We start from the raw sequence: 16441 nt of genomic DNA on the forward strand, positions 1-16441 counted from the left end.
CGTCGGTTCTGGGTAGTAGCTGTTGACATTTCTCGGTTCCGCACGAGCTGGGTCCAACTTTCGAATTTTTGGTCCCGTGTAGACCTCTATCACGCAGTAGAGGCGTGTTGAGCAGTCTGCAATAAAATTGTCTTCTTTTTTGACGAAAATATATAATATAGCTATATAAATAAATTTGGAAAAGATTTTATCTTTTTACACTCATTTTAATGTCGTTTTAAACCGTCAACGAAATGTTGATATAGTCTTAGTTAGTTTATTGACCTCACTGTATCCTCTTCGTCTTGTCTTAGTCATGGGAAAAAAGCTGGTTAAAGAACATTTTTCGTCATAGTCTTCGTTAATGAAACGACCACTACTCCCAACCATAGGCTGATGAGGGCTTAGCCACAAATTTTTAACCAATCACACACATTTCTGTTGAGCTGAGGAATGCAATGGCCAATCAGAGGCGTTCAGATGAGGCATCACTGAAACTCATCTAGACTCAAAATCTTTTTAATTGCGCTCGCGTTCTCTGACTTGCAAGTACAATGTAAGTGATTCATTTCACAGTGTATACCGCTTCAGTGAATATGTTTTTTTTTATTTATTATTATTATTTTTTTGGAGAGTGCTTAAACTCGTGATATATCAAAGTCAGGTATAGTCACTTTCTATTTATAATTTATTCGCTGTTTTGAATAACGTGGGAAGGACAATTTATAATGTTTTTATTAAACTGTAATCACAGTAAATACAAATGCAGTCCCATTAAACATACTTTATTAACCACGATGACACCCATCTCTGGTTGTTGCCTAAAAAGACGGGATGTTCGGCTGCTTTTAGTCTTACCCTGGAGTTCTTTCACCCTCCGCATGCTCCCAACAGACCTCTTCCGCGTTGTGGTAGTACCTTGTTACTCCCTACATCCTTCCAACTGACGACTCTATTGACAAAACACATTTATAACCTGATTTTCATATGAACTTTCAGACAATTCTTTTACATTCTGTGTTCTAAGTACAGCGCAGATGGAGGTCTCGAATGCTGACAGTGAGTAGAAAAGTAATGAGTGCGGATGTTTTAGGTTCTATTTGATGTTCTTTTGACATTCTTGAAAATATATACTATAGTTTACTATCTGTTTCTATGACATGCATAGGTTTTCTTTGCATATATTTTTATATATCATTATTAGCCCTATAAATAAACAAGTTAACACTTTCTCACATCACTCCAAATGTGAATCTTTCATGAGACAAGGTTCTATTTGTTTACATTGTCTTGGTTATTACATATTCTATAAATGTAGACCATATTTATTTAGTTGTTTGTTTGCTGTGGCTGGTCCATGGGTGGGTTGTATGATGTTAGGGATTAGAGGCTCCATTGCACGTATTCATGTATTGATTAGCTGGCTTTGTTGTTGAATTATTTATTTAGAACTTTTTTCTAAACAAGGTTATATAAAAAATAAATAAAATAAAAATAACATATATATATATATATATATATATATATATATATATATATATATTGGCAATTTTTGTGACTTTTGTGGTTATGTTCCTCTGACTAACAGAGAAAAAAAAGTTTTGTGAATTTAATATTTTGTCATGTCATTATACTGTTTAGAGCATCAGCATTTTTTTTCTTTTTTTTTTTCTTTTTTGTGAAAAAGTCTGTGAGGCCTAATTATCTGTAGAGGACATCAGGTCTATAAAAAGTCCTGTCGTGTCCTTTTTTTATTTTTTATATTTAATAAGACATGAATATACATAATTAGGCAAAAACAATTGGGTTTTTTAATCACAAATCAATTTTAATTTTTTTTATACTTAATTTTATATAAAGATGATTCTCAACTATTTTATGAAATATATATATATATATATATATATATATATATATATATATATATATATATATATATATATATATATATATATATAAACATTTTTCTTAATGCAAAATGTGTGTAAATGGCCATAAACAAGTTTTTGCATTATATACAATGTATCAATAAAATATCTAATTTGCATAATAAAATGTATTTGGGTCAACATAGAATGAAATATGAAATATTGATTTATAATTATTTCTCCATTCATTTGTTATGCTCCCAAAATGTGTAAGAAACATGCTTTAAGTCCTGGTGTACTCTACAGTGTATGAAATCGATGTCCTGTTTCATAACAGAAGGTCATAATTTGTACGAGTCTTAACTTTTATAAAGAACATCTCTTTGGGTTTGAGACTTTGCAACTTTAGGGATCTTATCTATGCACAAACAGCTTGTAACACTCATCATACGACCTCTTTAAAATCTGAACAGATTTTTAAAACACTATGCATCATACAATTACTGACTTTTTAATTAGTGACAAAGGAAAACCGGCCATCATCACATGAGAATCACTCACTACCAGACGTTCAAGGGTTGACAAAAATAAAACAATATGTGAATGGGCGAGGTTTTTACCAATAGATGTGCCTAGTGTTTTAAAAATCTTTTCATATTTTAAAAGTCATGTGTATTCCAGGCTTAAGACATAGCACATATTGGCTTGGTCACTCTAGCCTAGAATATTATATTTGAATGATATTTGAGTGTAAGAAACCATATTTGTGGGACAATTCATGTCATATTTTGTTGCTGGTTCGGGATATTTAATTAATTGGCGATGTATAAGGCAGTTTTTGAGATTTCAGTATTTCCCCATTCAAATAGATAGGACTCGTCTTGCATGCCCAAAACAACATGCCGGAGGCAATACAAATATGGTCGTCAAGAGAACAGACTTTCCTTGAATGGGACTTTGTCAATTGTACACACTGATATTAGCATCCTCTCTCACTGTGGTAAATTTGAATAGTAAACTTTGCATAGCACTCGTCAATGCAAAGAAATTTGCAAATGTCTTGTTGATGGGTAGCCTACACGTTCTTCTTCTTTTTCCCCCTTGCTTGAAACAAACTCTACTTGTTGTTATTAAATTAAAGTTATCAAATATGGGACATTTTAGCATGCTACGCTGTCGAACAAATCAGGCAAACATCTAAGGTAGTCAGCAGGGCACTGTTATAATATGTATATAATATATGATTTATAATTGAAGTTTAAAATAATTTATTTGCCATAGAGTTAACTTAAATTATAATTAAACCTGAAAAAATAAGTGTATTCAAAACATCAATAAAAACTATAATAGTATATATAACATAACTAAAATAATGTTAATAGGAGCAAACATATCTAAGATTGCAATAATTAGGTGCAGGATTTACACCCCTTTTCTGTACATTTTTGAAATAAGGTGCATTAAAAGGCAACAAATCATTTATAGATATGTATATTTTATAATCAAATGTATGTATGATCCAAAACGTTGTCAGAAGCATGGTGGTGGTGAAATTGAAGGCAAGTGAGGTGTAGTTATATAGCCAAGGTTAGTTTTTAAGTTCATGCGCTTGTATTCAGGCTTCAAAATTCACAAAAGTTATATTATTTTGTGAAGATTTTCTTGATGGACAAAATGTGTAAGTATCATGAACTATGGTTAAATACAAAGCTTATTTTTGCGAAAATCCAAAAGCCATGGAACGTCATAGTGACAGCTTTAATATAGCAGTCTATGGAAGCCATGAAATAAAATAATTAAAAATAATAATAATAATAATAATTTGTATTTTATATTAAAAAAATTTTTTTAAATCGAAATTCCAAGATTATATCTCACATTTCGGCATAAATCAAATTGTCATTCTCTCTTTTCTGCTCGACTCAGAATCATGAGTTTACAGGTGCATCTCAATGAATTAGAATCTAGTGTAAAAGTTATTTTATTTCAGTAATTCAACTCAAACTGTGAAACTCGTGTATTAAATAAATTCAATGCACACAGACTGAAGTAGTTTAAGTCTTTCGTTCTTTTAATTGTGATGATTTTAAGTCACATTTAACAAAAACCCACCAACACATTAGAATACTTCATAAGACCAATAAAAAAAATAAAAAAAACATTTTTAGTGAATTGTTGGCCTTCTGGAAAGTATGTTCATTTACTGTACATGCTCTCAATACTTGGTAGGGGCTCCTTTTGCTTTAATTACTGCCTCAATTCGGCGTGGCATGGAGGTGATCAGTTTGTGGCACTGCTGAGGTGGTCTGGAAGCCCAAGTTTCTTTGACATTGGCCTTCAGCGCATCTGCATTGTTTGGTCTCTTGTTTTTCATTTTCCTCTTGACAATAGCCCATAGATTCTCTATGGGGTTCAGGTCTGGTGAGTTTGCTGGCCAGTCAAGCACACCAACACCATGGTCATTTAACCAAATTTTGGTGCTTTTGGCAGTGTGGGCAGGTGCCAAATCCTGCTGGAAAATGAAATCAGCATCTTCAAAAAGCTGGTCAGCAGAAGGAAGCATGAAGTGCTCCAAAATGTCTTGGTAAACGAGTGCAGTGACTTTGGTTTTCAAAAAACACAATGGACTGACACCAGCAGATGACATTGCAGCCCAAATCATCACAGACTGTGGAAACTTAACACTGGACTTACTCTGGGCTGTGAGCTTCTCCACCCTTCCTCCAGACTCTAGGACCTTGGTTTCCAAATGAAATACAAAACTTGCTCTCATCTGAAAAGAGGACTTTGGACCACTGTGCAACAGTCCAGTTCTTCTTCTCCTTAGCTCAGGTAAGACACCTCTGATGCTGTGTGTGGTTCAGGAGTGGCTTAACAAGAGGAATACAACAACTGTAGCCAAATTCCTTGACACGTCTGTGTGGTGGCTCTTGATGCCTTGACCTCAGCCTCAGTCCATTCCTTTTGGTGTTCACTCAAATTCTTGAAACAATTTTGCTTCACAATTCTCATAAGGCTGCGGTTCTCTCGGTTGGTTGTGCATCTTTTTCTTTCATATTTTTTCCTTCCACTCAACTTTCTGTTAACATGCTTGGATACAGCACTCTGTGAACAGCCAGCTTCTTTGGCAATGAATGTTTGTGGCTTACCCTCCTTGTGAAGGGTGTCAATGATTGTCTTCTGGACAACTGTCAGATCAGCAGTCTTCCCCATGATTGTGTAGCCTAGTGAACCAAACTGAGAGAGCATTTTGAAACCTTTGCAGGTCTTTTGAGTTGATTAGCTGATTGGCATGTCACTATATTCGAATTTGTTGAGATAGTGTGTGACGAGAGGAGCAGGTGTCGCTCATTTCCCAATCACTCCACTGGCCTTGCTCCGTTCCCATGGCTCTCGGCCCCGCGCCACTCGTCACATAGTGAATTTGTGGGGTTTTGTTAAATGTGAGTCATGACCCCCCCCCCCCCCCCAAGTGGGCTTGGTGCGCAGCGGAGCGGAGGAGGGGGAAGAAGGGAGACAGACAACACAGAAAACATCACAGCTTCGCGTTCAGACAGTTTCATTTCACTCTCATCAAGTTAAAAACACAAATAAATGTACAGCCATTTGCAATCTGCATCGAAAACATATATATGAACATGCTGTTGCACCTTTGAGAACTTTTCAGACTTACGCTATGGCGTTTATATAAGACTTTTGACAGGTTGTGTCACAGAGGATCTACAATCAACTTAGGCTTATGATGTTTTTGGAAATGCAGACCAATTCTGTTTCTGGCTCAAACTACATTGGTTAAGTAAGGGCCTGTCATGTGTCTCGAATGACTTAAAAAACCGAAGACTCGAAACAGGTGAACTTATAGACTAATTTCAGTACAGAACCCATAGGGAGTTGCGAATGCATGACTTATCGAATCACTCCCCGAGATGGCTCATTTGTCCCAAGTCACATTAAAGATTCCTTCAAAATGAACAAATCCAAATCCAAACAACCCATAACTTTTGTATAGTCAGTATTGGTCACTGCACCTTTTACTTGCTTTTTTGACTTGGCAATTGTTCATTTACAAAGTAAGATCTGGTTAAAACTGCTACACATGTAATAAAATAAAAAAAGAAAAGAAAAAAAGAAAAGAAATCGTGTAGCCTAGGTTTTTTACATTTATTTTGTTAGTACACTGAGAAAAACATCTCACAAGAAAGGCACATTTTTTTTTTATTTTGTGTCCAAAAAAAGGTACATTGCAATTGCTTTTGTCAGTAGTGTTGAGAAACTTGAAGCAACACAGAAGTCACTTTTAAATGAAGTAGCTTTCTGTTGGTTCAGTGCAGTAAATTTGTGTGACCAGCTTAAACATGAGCGAAATCTGTGTGGAAAACTTTTTCACCCTTGTGCGAAACACCCAGTTCAGACAGGAACCACTTTTACAAGTTTACTTGAGTTTATTGAACACAATTTATCTTTGGCGGTATGGTTCCTTATGGGGGTTCTTGCTCCAAGAATAACTGAACATACAAGAGCTTTAACATTAACCCCCTGGAACCTAAGATTTTTGGAAGCCTTAGTGATCTGAAACAAACAAGATGACAGCCAGAAGGTGTGCAGTAGTGTGCTCATGCTTATAATGGGGAGGGAGGGAGCATACTTACCGAGCAGTAGTGCCACGTATAAATATGTCCGGTGTCTAATAGGAGAGAGGTGGTGATTGGAGCGATTTGACAGCTGACCGCATCAGCTGTTCACAGCCTTACCTCCGTGGCCTGACTGAACTAACGCTGCGCTCGATTTGTGTGGATTCCTATTGGAAGTTTCACTTAGCAATGGTAAATGTGACTGCACTTTTACTCTGAACAGAATGCTCGCATTGTTATTCTTTGAGCTCCCCTTGAGTTTTTTTGTTGAAAGATTATAAGTTATCTATCAGAGTAACAAGCATAGGGCAAATTGTTTATGCTAAATCAACCTCGAATCAAAATGTTTTTGCCCTAATTCCAACTGACATGAGCTCTAACCATTTTTTTTCAATCAGGGCCAGACACAATGATGAAACCTCAGTCCTATTATCCTGTAAGTGATGAGAAACTGTACTGTACAATGTGTATTTGATACAATGAGACCTTGGGGAACCAAAAAGCACTTGAAAGCCCATTAATTTCAACGAGTGTTGTTTATGTCTGTTTACTTCATGTTCATGAACTGCTTAAACACTCATCATTCTTTCTTTATCAAGTGGCACAGTTGCCCACCATATGGAGAGCATGACTGGATCGAACCACTCGCTGCAACACATGGTTGGTTCATATTCTCTATTTTAAATGAGAGCTCTACTTTTATTGCTAATGAACATTGAATCTGTGTCTGTGTTTGCACTAAGAAACCCAGTGTCCTAGGAAATCAGATTATGGTGTCTTTACTAGAATAGAAAGCATTGGGCACAAACGTTTTTTCTGCTAAATCAAAATCAGATTAAGTTGCACTTCAACTCTTACTCCAGTTGACATGAGCTCTAACCAGTTCTTTTTTTAATCAGGGCCAGGCACAGTGATGAAATCTCAGTCATATTATCCTGTAAGTGATGAGAAACTGTATTGTACAATGTGTATTTGATATAATGAGACCTTGGGGAACTAATAAGCACTTGAAAGCTCTTTATTTTCAACCAATGTTTTGTGTGTCTGTTTACTTCCTTTTAATGAGCTGCTTACTCATCATTCTCTCTTAATCAAGTGGCACAGTTTCCCTCCATATGGAGACCATGATCCTACTGAACTACTCCCTATAACCCACAGTAGGTTCATATTGTCTCTTTTAAAAATGAGAACTCTTCTTTGATTGCTGATTAACATTATAATTAGCTGCTGTATTTGTGTCTGCACTAAGAAAATCAAATGACTTATGAGAACTCTACCAGAATAATAGTAAAACTGCTTGACCAAGCAGTTAGTACGCTGAAGGTCATATTTATTTAGTTATTAAAACAGAAATAATAAACCAGGTTATTTAGTAATTCAATGCAATAAGTTAAACTTTAGTCATTTGTAAAAGATCCATTCTTGTTTCAAATGATTGTCTGTTCAATGCTGTTAAACAAAAAATTCATCACAGGATGACTTTATTATTTGATTATTCTCCAATTGTTTAACATTTTGCATTATGGGGGATAAATAATGTTTTCTTTTTTCCTCTAGTATGTCAGTATAAGGAGTCAATCAAACGGAAATATGAACATAGGAATGAGAGCAGTTTCTCTAGTGAAAGAGTCTCACTGGCTGCCCTCTACACTGAACCTGTGATTATTCAGAAAAATAAAAAAGGCCGTTTTCAGAATATCAATGTGGAGGAGTTGTTTAATAAATCAGACATGCATATGTATTATCCAGCATCTGTCATTCTTCAAGGAAATTCTGGTAGTGGAAAATCTTTCATCTCTCAAAAGATTATATTGGACTGGGCATCTGGAAGTCCTTACCTCAGACACTTTAATCTAGTTTTCTACCTGAGGTGTGAAGAGCTGAAGTGTATTTCTGCGGAGATGAACTTGATTGAGCTCTTGAGCTGGAATTGTGGTTTATCGTCAGATCAGATCTCAAAGATGTTACAGAACTCATCACAGAGAGTGCTCTTCATCATTGACGGATTTGATGATCTTAGATTCATGCATTGTGAACTCTGCATTTCATCCAAATTACAGAAAGCCCCACCTGAGGTCATAGTTTATTCCATTCTTAGTAAACGAATCCTGCCCAGATGTGTCCGGCTGATCACTTCTAGAACTGAGGTCCCACAGGGAATGTTGCTTAAAGGACATCAGCGTTTCACAGAGATTATGGGTTTCTCTGAGAAGGGGGTGAAGGAGTACTTCCAGAAGTTCTTCCAGAATGAGGAGCTCTTCAGGAAAGCCTATGAATGTGTGAGAGTAAATGAAACTCTCTTCACTGCCTGCTCCATCCCTGTCATCTGCTGGATCATCTGCACGGTTATGAGAGAGAGGTTCAGTGATGGTGCAGATGTGACGAGTGGACTGGAAACCACCACCTCTATCTATCTTGACTTTGTGTCCACTCTACTGGAGCGTAACTGCCATGGTTTGAGTCAGTCTGTCCCGAGTCTGCTGAGGAGTCTGGGTCAGCTGGCAGAGAGAGGGATGCTGGAACAACAAGTCTTGTTTGACGAAAAAACTGTTTATGACACAATTTCAGACACTGCTGACAAACCATTCCTGCTCAAGTTCCTCTTAAGGAGAAAAATCCACCAGGAGACAATGTTCGGTTTCATGCATTTCAGCTTTCAGGAGTTCTTCACTGCTCTCTACTATGTCCTTCTGGATGAAGCAGAGTCCAAAGTGAAAGTGAGAGAGCTGCTTCACACTGTAGAGAGAGCATGGGCTTTGTCCTGTTGGTCTGATAGAGACTTTTCAAAGGCAGATGTAGAAGTAAGACATGCAAATCTGCTGCAGCCTGTGATTCTGTTCCTCTGTGGTCTCTGTAAGAAAGAATGGACCTCCTCATTCTTTGAAAAGCATAACATGACCGTCTCTGTCAACATAGAAATCCAGCTTAAGGAATGGATCCATCAGTGTTCACAGATATATCATAATGAACACATGCTGTTCATTCTCCATTGTCTCTATGAGCTCCATGAGAAGAGCTTCGTTGGGAAAGTTTTGGAACATTTGGTTTTGATAGATCGGTTTAATATGCCTCTGAAAAGTATAGACGGTTGGGTGTTGAAATATGGTTTAAAGTGCTGTGAACACATCAGAACCCTGAAAGTTGAGAGTTCAGATTCACAATCAAAACAAGTGAGTAGCAACTATCCACACATTAGGCTTGAAAAAATAATACTTGTATAAATCGCTAAACATCAACAACATTACGCACTTGATGTCAGGATTAAATATTCGGTGATATATTGAAGCATTCCACCAAAATAACAACATACAGTCAGGATTAAAATTATTAAGTAAATAAATAAATTATTTTAATTCATTCTAACGATTAAGATTTTTTTTCTGTGATATTTATGTAATGTTTTGTTGTGAATCTGGATATGGTTATTTTAAAAAGATAAAATTATGGAAAATACAAATGCATTTGAACAGAATATTTGTAATCGGTGGTTAGAATCTAGTTGATGTATAATCAACTAGATTTCAGAAGTAATAATTTGATTATTCAGAATGTTTGTATAAAATTATTGTGTTACAAATGAATATTTTTAAGGATAAACTTTTTTTTTTTTACATTAGTCCTCAGAACATGCAGAAGAGTTCAAACCTGAACATGTTCAGAGAGATGATGAGGACAAACGCAAGAATACATACAGGCATTGAACATTGTTTTTATTGTTTTTATAAGAAAATAGTGTTAAGGAGTTTAATTCAAATTTTTTCCATTCACAGTTGCAGTTTCCCTTTTCCTTTACTTTTGCCTCACTATTGTTGAATGTATTTTGCTATACTGCAACTTCTTCCCTGTTTTTGGTAAATTGTAAATTATTTGGATTTGGTTACATTAATTTTGCTAAAATTCTTACACCCTCAAATCTTTCGATTTACACTGTATAGTATACATAATAAATGGCAGTTATAACTTAATGACCATTAACATGTTTGATCTGTCCTCCAGGTTTGTGTGTCCACATGCTGGTCAGTTTAAGTGCAGTCTGACCAGCCTTGTGTTTGTGATGGCGAGTGAAGGAGAGGTGCTGTATAGAGTGGTCTCATGGAATCCTGGTCTGTTAGATGGTTTGGGTCAGATGAAGCCAGCAGGACCCTTGTACAACATTGACTGTTTTAATGGTTCAGTTTCAGGACTGCATCTTCCTCACTGTGAAATATTCTGTGGTAGGTTTATTTTTTACATCCTATTCGGATGGTAATTGTTTCTCAGGGGGGCGTAAGTTACTTTCACCATTTATCACCAAGGTTGTGTGGTACTGTAATTTAATTGCCATTTGAATCCACATCACTGAGTTTATGAGAAGAGATCGATTCCAAATTCAGGGCCCTATCATACACCCGGCGCAATGCGACGCAAGGCGCAGCGCAAGTGAGTTTGCTACTTTCAGTCTGGCGCTGTTTGCATTTTCCCATCCAGCGCCACATCATTTAATTAGCAAATGCATTTGCGCCCATTTGTGCGCCAATGGGGCGTGCTGGTCTAAAAAAGAGGTGTGTTCAGGCGTATTGCCATTTTAAGGGGCTGAAAATAGACTGCGCCATAGACCAACTAAAACCTAGTCTAAAGTCAATGGCACAATATTTTGTTCGTTATTTAAAGAGCGTGTTGGTAGAAAATGCGCCTCCGGGCGGGTCCACAGTGTGCGTTGACTTTGCTTATTACACACAGGGATGCGCATCACACAAACATGCCAACTATTAAAAACAAAAGGAATACAGTGTAAAATAATATTATTGTGTAGGCTACATATAAAATTTAATGATGGATAGTCATTGCGTGTATTAGAATTAGGCTACCTATTTGCAATTCAGCCTATTACTACTTATAATGATGAATGACATTGGCTAATTAATTGAACAATCCTGCCAATACACACACATATATATTAACTGACTCATCGTGTGGAGCTTTGGTGCATGCCTGCTTGTCCCATAGATGATCTGCTCGTGCGCGAAGTTAAGTCGGTTTCTTACCTTGAGAAGCGTTCAGCTTTTCCGCCAACAAATTCCATCGTGTAAATAGTGATCCGCCGTGGCGCGAGCGCATCTCGCTCTTAAAGGGAATGGGAAATGACACTCTGGTTAGTTTATTGAACGTTACGGCCATTACTAATTAAGAGAATAGGGACAACCCATTCCAGAAATGTGCCCTGGCACATGGACTGTTTTTCCGTCGTTAAAATAGCAAAAGTGGATTTGGACACGCCCTGAGTGCACTTGCGCCCTGCGCTTTACACTTTGTGTTTAGATCATTAAAATAGGGCTCTCAGTGTTTAAAGGGGTCATATGATGCAATTTAAATTTCCCCTTAAGATCTAGGTGCATGAGGAAGATCTATAAAGTTTCAAAGTCTCAAATCCAAAGAGATATTCTTTATAAAAGTTAAGACTCGTCCACACCCCCCTAAAACAGCTCGTTCTAACATGACCCTCTACGTCACTATGTGGGAAGATTTGCATAACCCCGCCCAGATGTTCACGCAAAGAAAGAAGGTGTACCTTTTATTCTCATTGTAGTATTGTTGTTGCTGTCGCCATTTCGTATAGATGCTGTGTGTTTCACTTTAAAAGCAAAACTACTTTGTTTGGCCTTCCAAAAGTGGACACGACTAGAAATCATGTTTATATCACGTTTATGTTTATGTCTCTTCGCTCTGAGCAGACCAGGGGATCGCAATAATGTTAAGGGTTGTAAAATTTCTGCCACATGCTTGAGGTATTCGGCCAATCACAACACACTGGATAGCTAGCCAATCAGAGCAGACACTGCTTTTCAGACTGATGAGCCTTGTAAAAATCATGCAAGGCAGTGCATAGAGGAGCAACAATAATGTACAGTATGTGGAAAATAGCGTGTTCCCAGGTTCATAGGATCATAAAACTCGCTCCTCTACTGTAAATAAATTGCCATCTGAATCCATGAGTTTTATCACAGAGGTGATATGTACATTTATTTTTTACAGAAGTCCACATAAGAAACAATTACCGTCCGATAAATGGATGATAAATCCATATAAGAAACAATTACCATCAGATAAATGGATGATAAAGTGTTAAGTTTGTAACTATTTGAATCTGTAGCCAGATATTTAAGGGTGTAGGCCTACATTTCAGTTTTATTGTGAAAATCTGTTGAATAAATTTTAAAATGACAACAATAAAAATGTAAAATTATATGTGCTTTACAGAGGAAAACAAAGACAGTTTGGCTGTAGCACATTTCACTAGCGGCAATGTAGAAATAATGAATCCTCTGAAAGTGACTGAATCTCATGTGATAATTGACATCAGAGATCTCTCCCATTTTGGCATCTTAAAAAGAATGATCTTTCCTCCTTCTCCTGTCATTGCCCAAGTACTTCTCTTTCTACGACCTATAACTGTGAAACAGAGTGAAAACATACTGGATGTCCATTTACTCCCCTGGAACGTTCCACTGTCAAAGGTATCATTATACTGTGTGTGAGTTACACACACATATATATATTTTCTTCTTCTTCTTCTTCTTCTAACAGTCTTTTCTCTCAAGGTAAAGGACCAGCACACAGAGAATACACACATCAAAACCAGTTCAAAGTGTTCACTTATTCCAGAATCAGAATACCATCTGTGTTGTGAACCAGAAGAATCTACAGTGCAGCCGGCGGTAACATCATATCTGATTATATTCAAATAATTGCAAAATAATAAAATGTTTGTTCACATTACCATGTATGATTATCAATTTCAGTGTAGATTTGGTTGTTTTTTAGTTGATTTATACATCACTTATGAAACCTTTTGCACCAGCATTAATTTTTGTTTAAATGATTATTTGAGTCATTTTTCTTAACTTCAAATTGCTTTTTTTTTTAGTCAGAGACGTTTGAGTGTAATTATGGTCCAAACTATCATCCTACATTTGAAGTTTTTGTGGATGTTAACAAAGAGGAAATCGTACTGAGTCTTTTGGATAAAACAGAAAGGGAAGTGTGGGAACGACGTCGAATACCTCTCACAGGTAATGAATGTCATGAAATACGGATTTCAGTATGCTTTAATTTATCATGGCTATGAAGTTATATTATTGTATTATTTGTTTTGACCCTATTAGCGGTGCCGAAGAGCACTGCTAACCTTCTTGGGGTCCACAAAAACACAACAAGTAAGAACATATATTATTTACATTTACAATCTGTAAATATAATAAACAAATGTCAGACCAATACAAGATCTATCACTTATAACTATTGCTGATTTTTGTGCATCCTATATATATATATGATAACCATAGGTGTGCCCTTACCTGCTGTTTAAAATGTTATTTCTGTATTTTTTTATCCATTGATTATGGCAGACTACTGTGCATAGTACATACTATTGTGCATCTAAGGAAATTCATTTTTGAAAGGGCAATTTTTTTATTGCTTTGTTAATTGTATCTATGTTGTATTTTATGTCAAATACTTAAATGTAACTAGTTACTTCAATCAGTCAAAATATTATAAACTGTTATATCCATGTACAAAAAAAACAGGAACTCATTACAGGTTAGGGCTTCAATATTATATATATATATATAAAAAATTATATTGATTATGGCTTTTAATACTGTAATATTGATTATTAATGGTGTTTTATAAAATAGATATACAAATGTTTTTGCATTTTTGGAAAATACACATCATATTCCAGCAACAAAGACATTCATATCAGTCTGAGTTGTGCACTTTTGTGCATAAATAAATAAATAATAATAAAAATAAATAAATACAATTCGGTTACAATCAGCTGCAAAGTTCTTGCATCATATTAAAACTTAGTTTTTTAGGATGAGAGAATTTGTGAGCCATAAAAGAGACTTAATGCGACATGTGCCAGTCTAAATGTAATGATGTGAATTGACACTTTACATTCATTTTTTCACTTTTATTACGACACCCATAATAGATTCTGTGAATTTATCCAGGGGCATTTTTTGCCCCCTTATCTTGACTTTGTTGAGCATTTTTGTTAATTTTGGTGGTATTTTTAAATAAATTTGAACCAGTTTATTTGTTATATTAATAATAGCTATGCCTGACTGTTGATCCTTACATGTAAAATTTATTAACTATTTATGCTGTTTTATAAAAGTGATTTAAATAATGTTTACCATGTTGTCTAACCCATTGTAATAAATTCAGTTTTATGATCTGTAATCTTTACCAATGTGAATTATGTTCATAAAATAGTACCATCAAATATTAAAGTTGTCAAGGTATTTACAGTATGACATTTTCTTAAGAGATCAAATGTATTTTTATTTTATTTTTTTAGGAATAACATCAAGCGAAGTTGGAGAACCTCATGCTAAAAGGCTCACAGGTATAAACCTTAAGACATTACTATTAGCTTATTCCTTCTATCACAAACAACCCTGTCTGGTAAGTAATTCGATTATTATTTTTTTCAATCAGAATGTGAATTTGTGAAAAAACACCGAGATGTACTCATCCGGAGAGTTTCATCAGTGATGACTATTGCTGATGGTCTGAGGACCAAAGACATGATTCCAGATGAAATCTACAGTAAAGTTCATGCTCTAGAACCACGACAAGAGAAAACAAGACTCTTGTTAGATGCTCTTCACTCCAGAGGAGATACTGTAATAACAGAATTCTATAAACTGCTGAAGAATGAGGAACCTCATCTAGTGGATGAACTAATGTCTGGACCCAGTAGACCACAGCAATTCTGAGAAATAAATATTTCACTATAAATTATATTACTTCTATGTACTCCATAAGTTTGCATAAAAACCCGATGATTGTGTTCTCCAGCATGATTTGAGAATGTTGCAAAGACCATCTTTGTACAGAATCCATGAATCTTAACTATTACTCTATAACTTTTAACAGTTTATTTTCTCTTTGTAAAACCATTATCATCTGTGTGCACTTTCACATTAGCAGATCACATGAAAAATATATTTTAATGAATTATATTATGCGTGGGGTGGATAATTTTTTTTTTTAATGAATGAATGAATGAATTTTTTTTTTTTTTTTTTTTTTTTTTTTGGGTGGTTTGGGCACAAACTCAAAGTGTTTACTGCACTGATGTTGGAACAATGAATATTTATATCTGCCAATACTGTGAAAATAATTAAGAGCATAAATTCACAAAACTACTGAACTGAAATATACATATATATATATACACATACATACACTCACCTAAAGGATTATTAGGAACACTATACTAATACTGTGTTTGACCGCCTTCAGAACTGCCTTAATTCTATGTGGCATTGATTCAACAAGGTGCTGAAAGCATTCTTTAGAAATGTTGGCCCATATTGATAGGATAGCATCTTGCAGTTGATGGAGATTTGTGGGCTGCACATCCAGGGCACGAAGCTCCCGTTCCACCACATCCCAAAGAGGCTCTATTGGCTTGAGATCTGGTGACTGTGGGGGCCATTTTAGTACAGTGAACTCATTGTCATGTTCAAGAAACCAATCTGAAATGATTCGAGCTTTGTGACATGGTGCATTATCCTGCTGGAAGTAGCCATCAGAGGATGGGTACATGGTGGTCATAAAGGGATGGACATGGTCAGAAACAATGCTCAGGTAGGACGTGGCATTTAAACAATGCCTAATTGCCACTAAGGGGCCTAAAGTGTGGCAAGAAAACATCCCCCACACCATTACACCACCACCAGCAGCCTGCACAGTGTGGTAACAAGGCATGATGGATCCATGTTCTCATTCTGTTTACGCCAAATTCTGACTCTACCATCTGAATGTCTCAACAGAAATCGAGACTCATCAGACCAGGCAACATTTTTCCAGTCTTCAACTGTCCAATTTTGTTGAGTTCGTACAAATTGTAGCCTCTTTTTCCTGTTTGTAGTGGAGATGAGTGGTGGGGTCTTCTGCTGTTGTAGC

At 36.0% G+C, this 16441-nt stretch overlaps 2 protein-coding genes across 2 annotated transcripts; both read left to right on the plus strand.

The window, feature by feature from the left end:
- Positions 1-6593: 6593 nt before the first annotated feature.
- On the plus strand, positions 6594-9699 carry LOC128022865 (NACHT, LRR and PYD domains-containing protein 1 homolog). Its single transcript, XM_052610627.1, has 5 exons — positions 6594-6914; positions 7078-7138; positions 7378-7415; positions 7575-7635; positions 8036-9699. Exons 1-5 carry the CDS (start codon positions 6888-6890, stop codon positions 9697-9699), a joined length of 1851 nt encoding a protein of 616 aa, XP_052466587.1. The 5' UTR covers positions 6594-6887.
- Positions 9700-12702: 3003 nt separating this feature from the next.
- LOC128022881 (NACHT, LRR and PYD domains-containing protein 1b allele 2-like) lies at positions 12703-15451 on the plus strand. Its single transcript, XM_052610629.1, has 5 exons — positions 12703-12972; positions 13057-13173; positions 13383-13527; positions 14826-14873; positions 14966-15451. Exons 1-5 carry the CDS (start codon positions 12703-12705, stop codon positions 15244-15246), a joined length of 861 nt encoding a protein of 286 aa, XP_052466589.1. The 3' UTR covers positions 15247-15451.
- Positions 15452-16441: the final 990 nt, after the last annotated feature.

Source organism: Carassius gibelio, chromosome A2, assembly GCF_023724105.1.
Source record: "Carassius gibelio isolate Cgi1373 ecotype wild population from Czech Republic chromosome A2, carGib1.2-hapl.c, whole genome shotgun sequence".
Taxonomy (NCBI): domain Eukaryota; kingdom Metazoa; phylum Chordata; class Actinopteri; order Cypriniformes; family Cyprinidae; genus Carassius; species Carassius gibelio.

What these genes read in the sequence shown, in the direction of transcription:
- LOC128022865 (XM_052610627.1), top strand. Translation starts at nt 6,888, where the DNA reads ATGATGAAACCTCAGTCCTATTATCCT. An exon ending in AACCTCAGTCCTATTATCCT is followed by an intron (nt 6,915 to 7,077) that starts GTAAGTGATGAG and finishes TTCTTTATCAAG; the next exon opens with TGGCACAGTTGCCCACCATA. An exon ending in ACCACTCGCTGCAACACATG is followed by an intron (nt 7,139 to 7,377) that starts GTTGGTTCATAT and finishes TTTTTTAATCAG; the next exon opens with GGCCAGGCACAGTGATGAAA.
- LOC128022881 (XM_052610629.1), top strand. Translation starts at nt 12,703, where the DNA reads ATGTGCTTTACAGAGGAAAACAAAGACAGTTTGGCTGTAGCACATTTC. An exon ending in AATCTACAGTGCAGCCGGCG is followed by an intron (nt 13,174 to 13,382) that starts GTAACATCATAT and finishes TTTTTTTTTTAG; the next exon opens with TCAGAGACGTTTGAGTGTAA. An exon ending in ACGTCGAATACCTCTCACAG is followed by an intron (nt 13,528 to 14,825) that starts GTAATGAATGTC and finishes TTATTTTTTTAG; the next exon opens with GAATAACATCAAGCGAAGTT.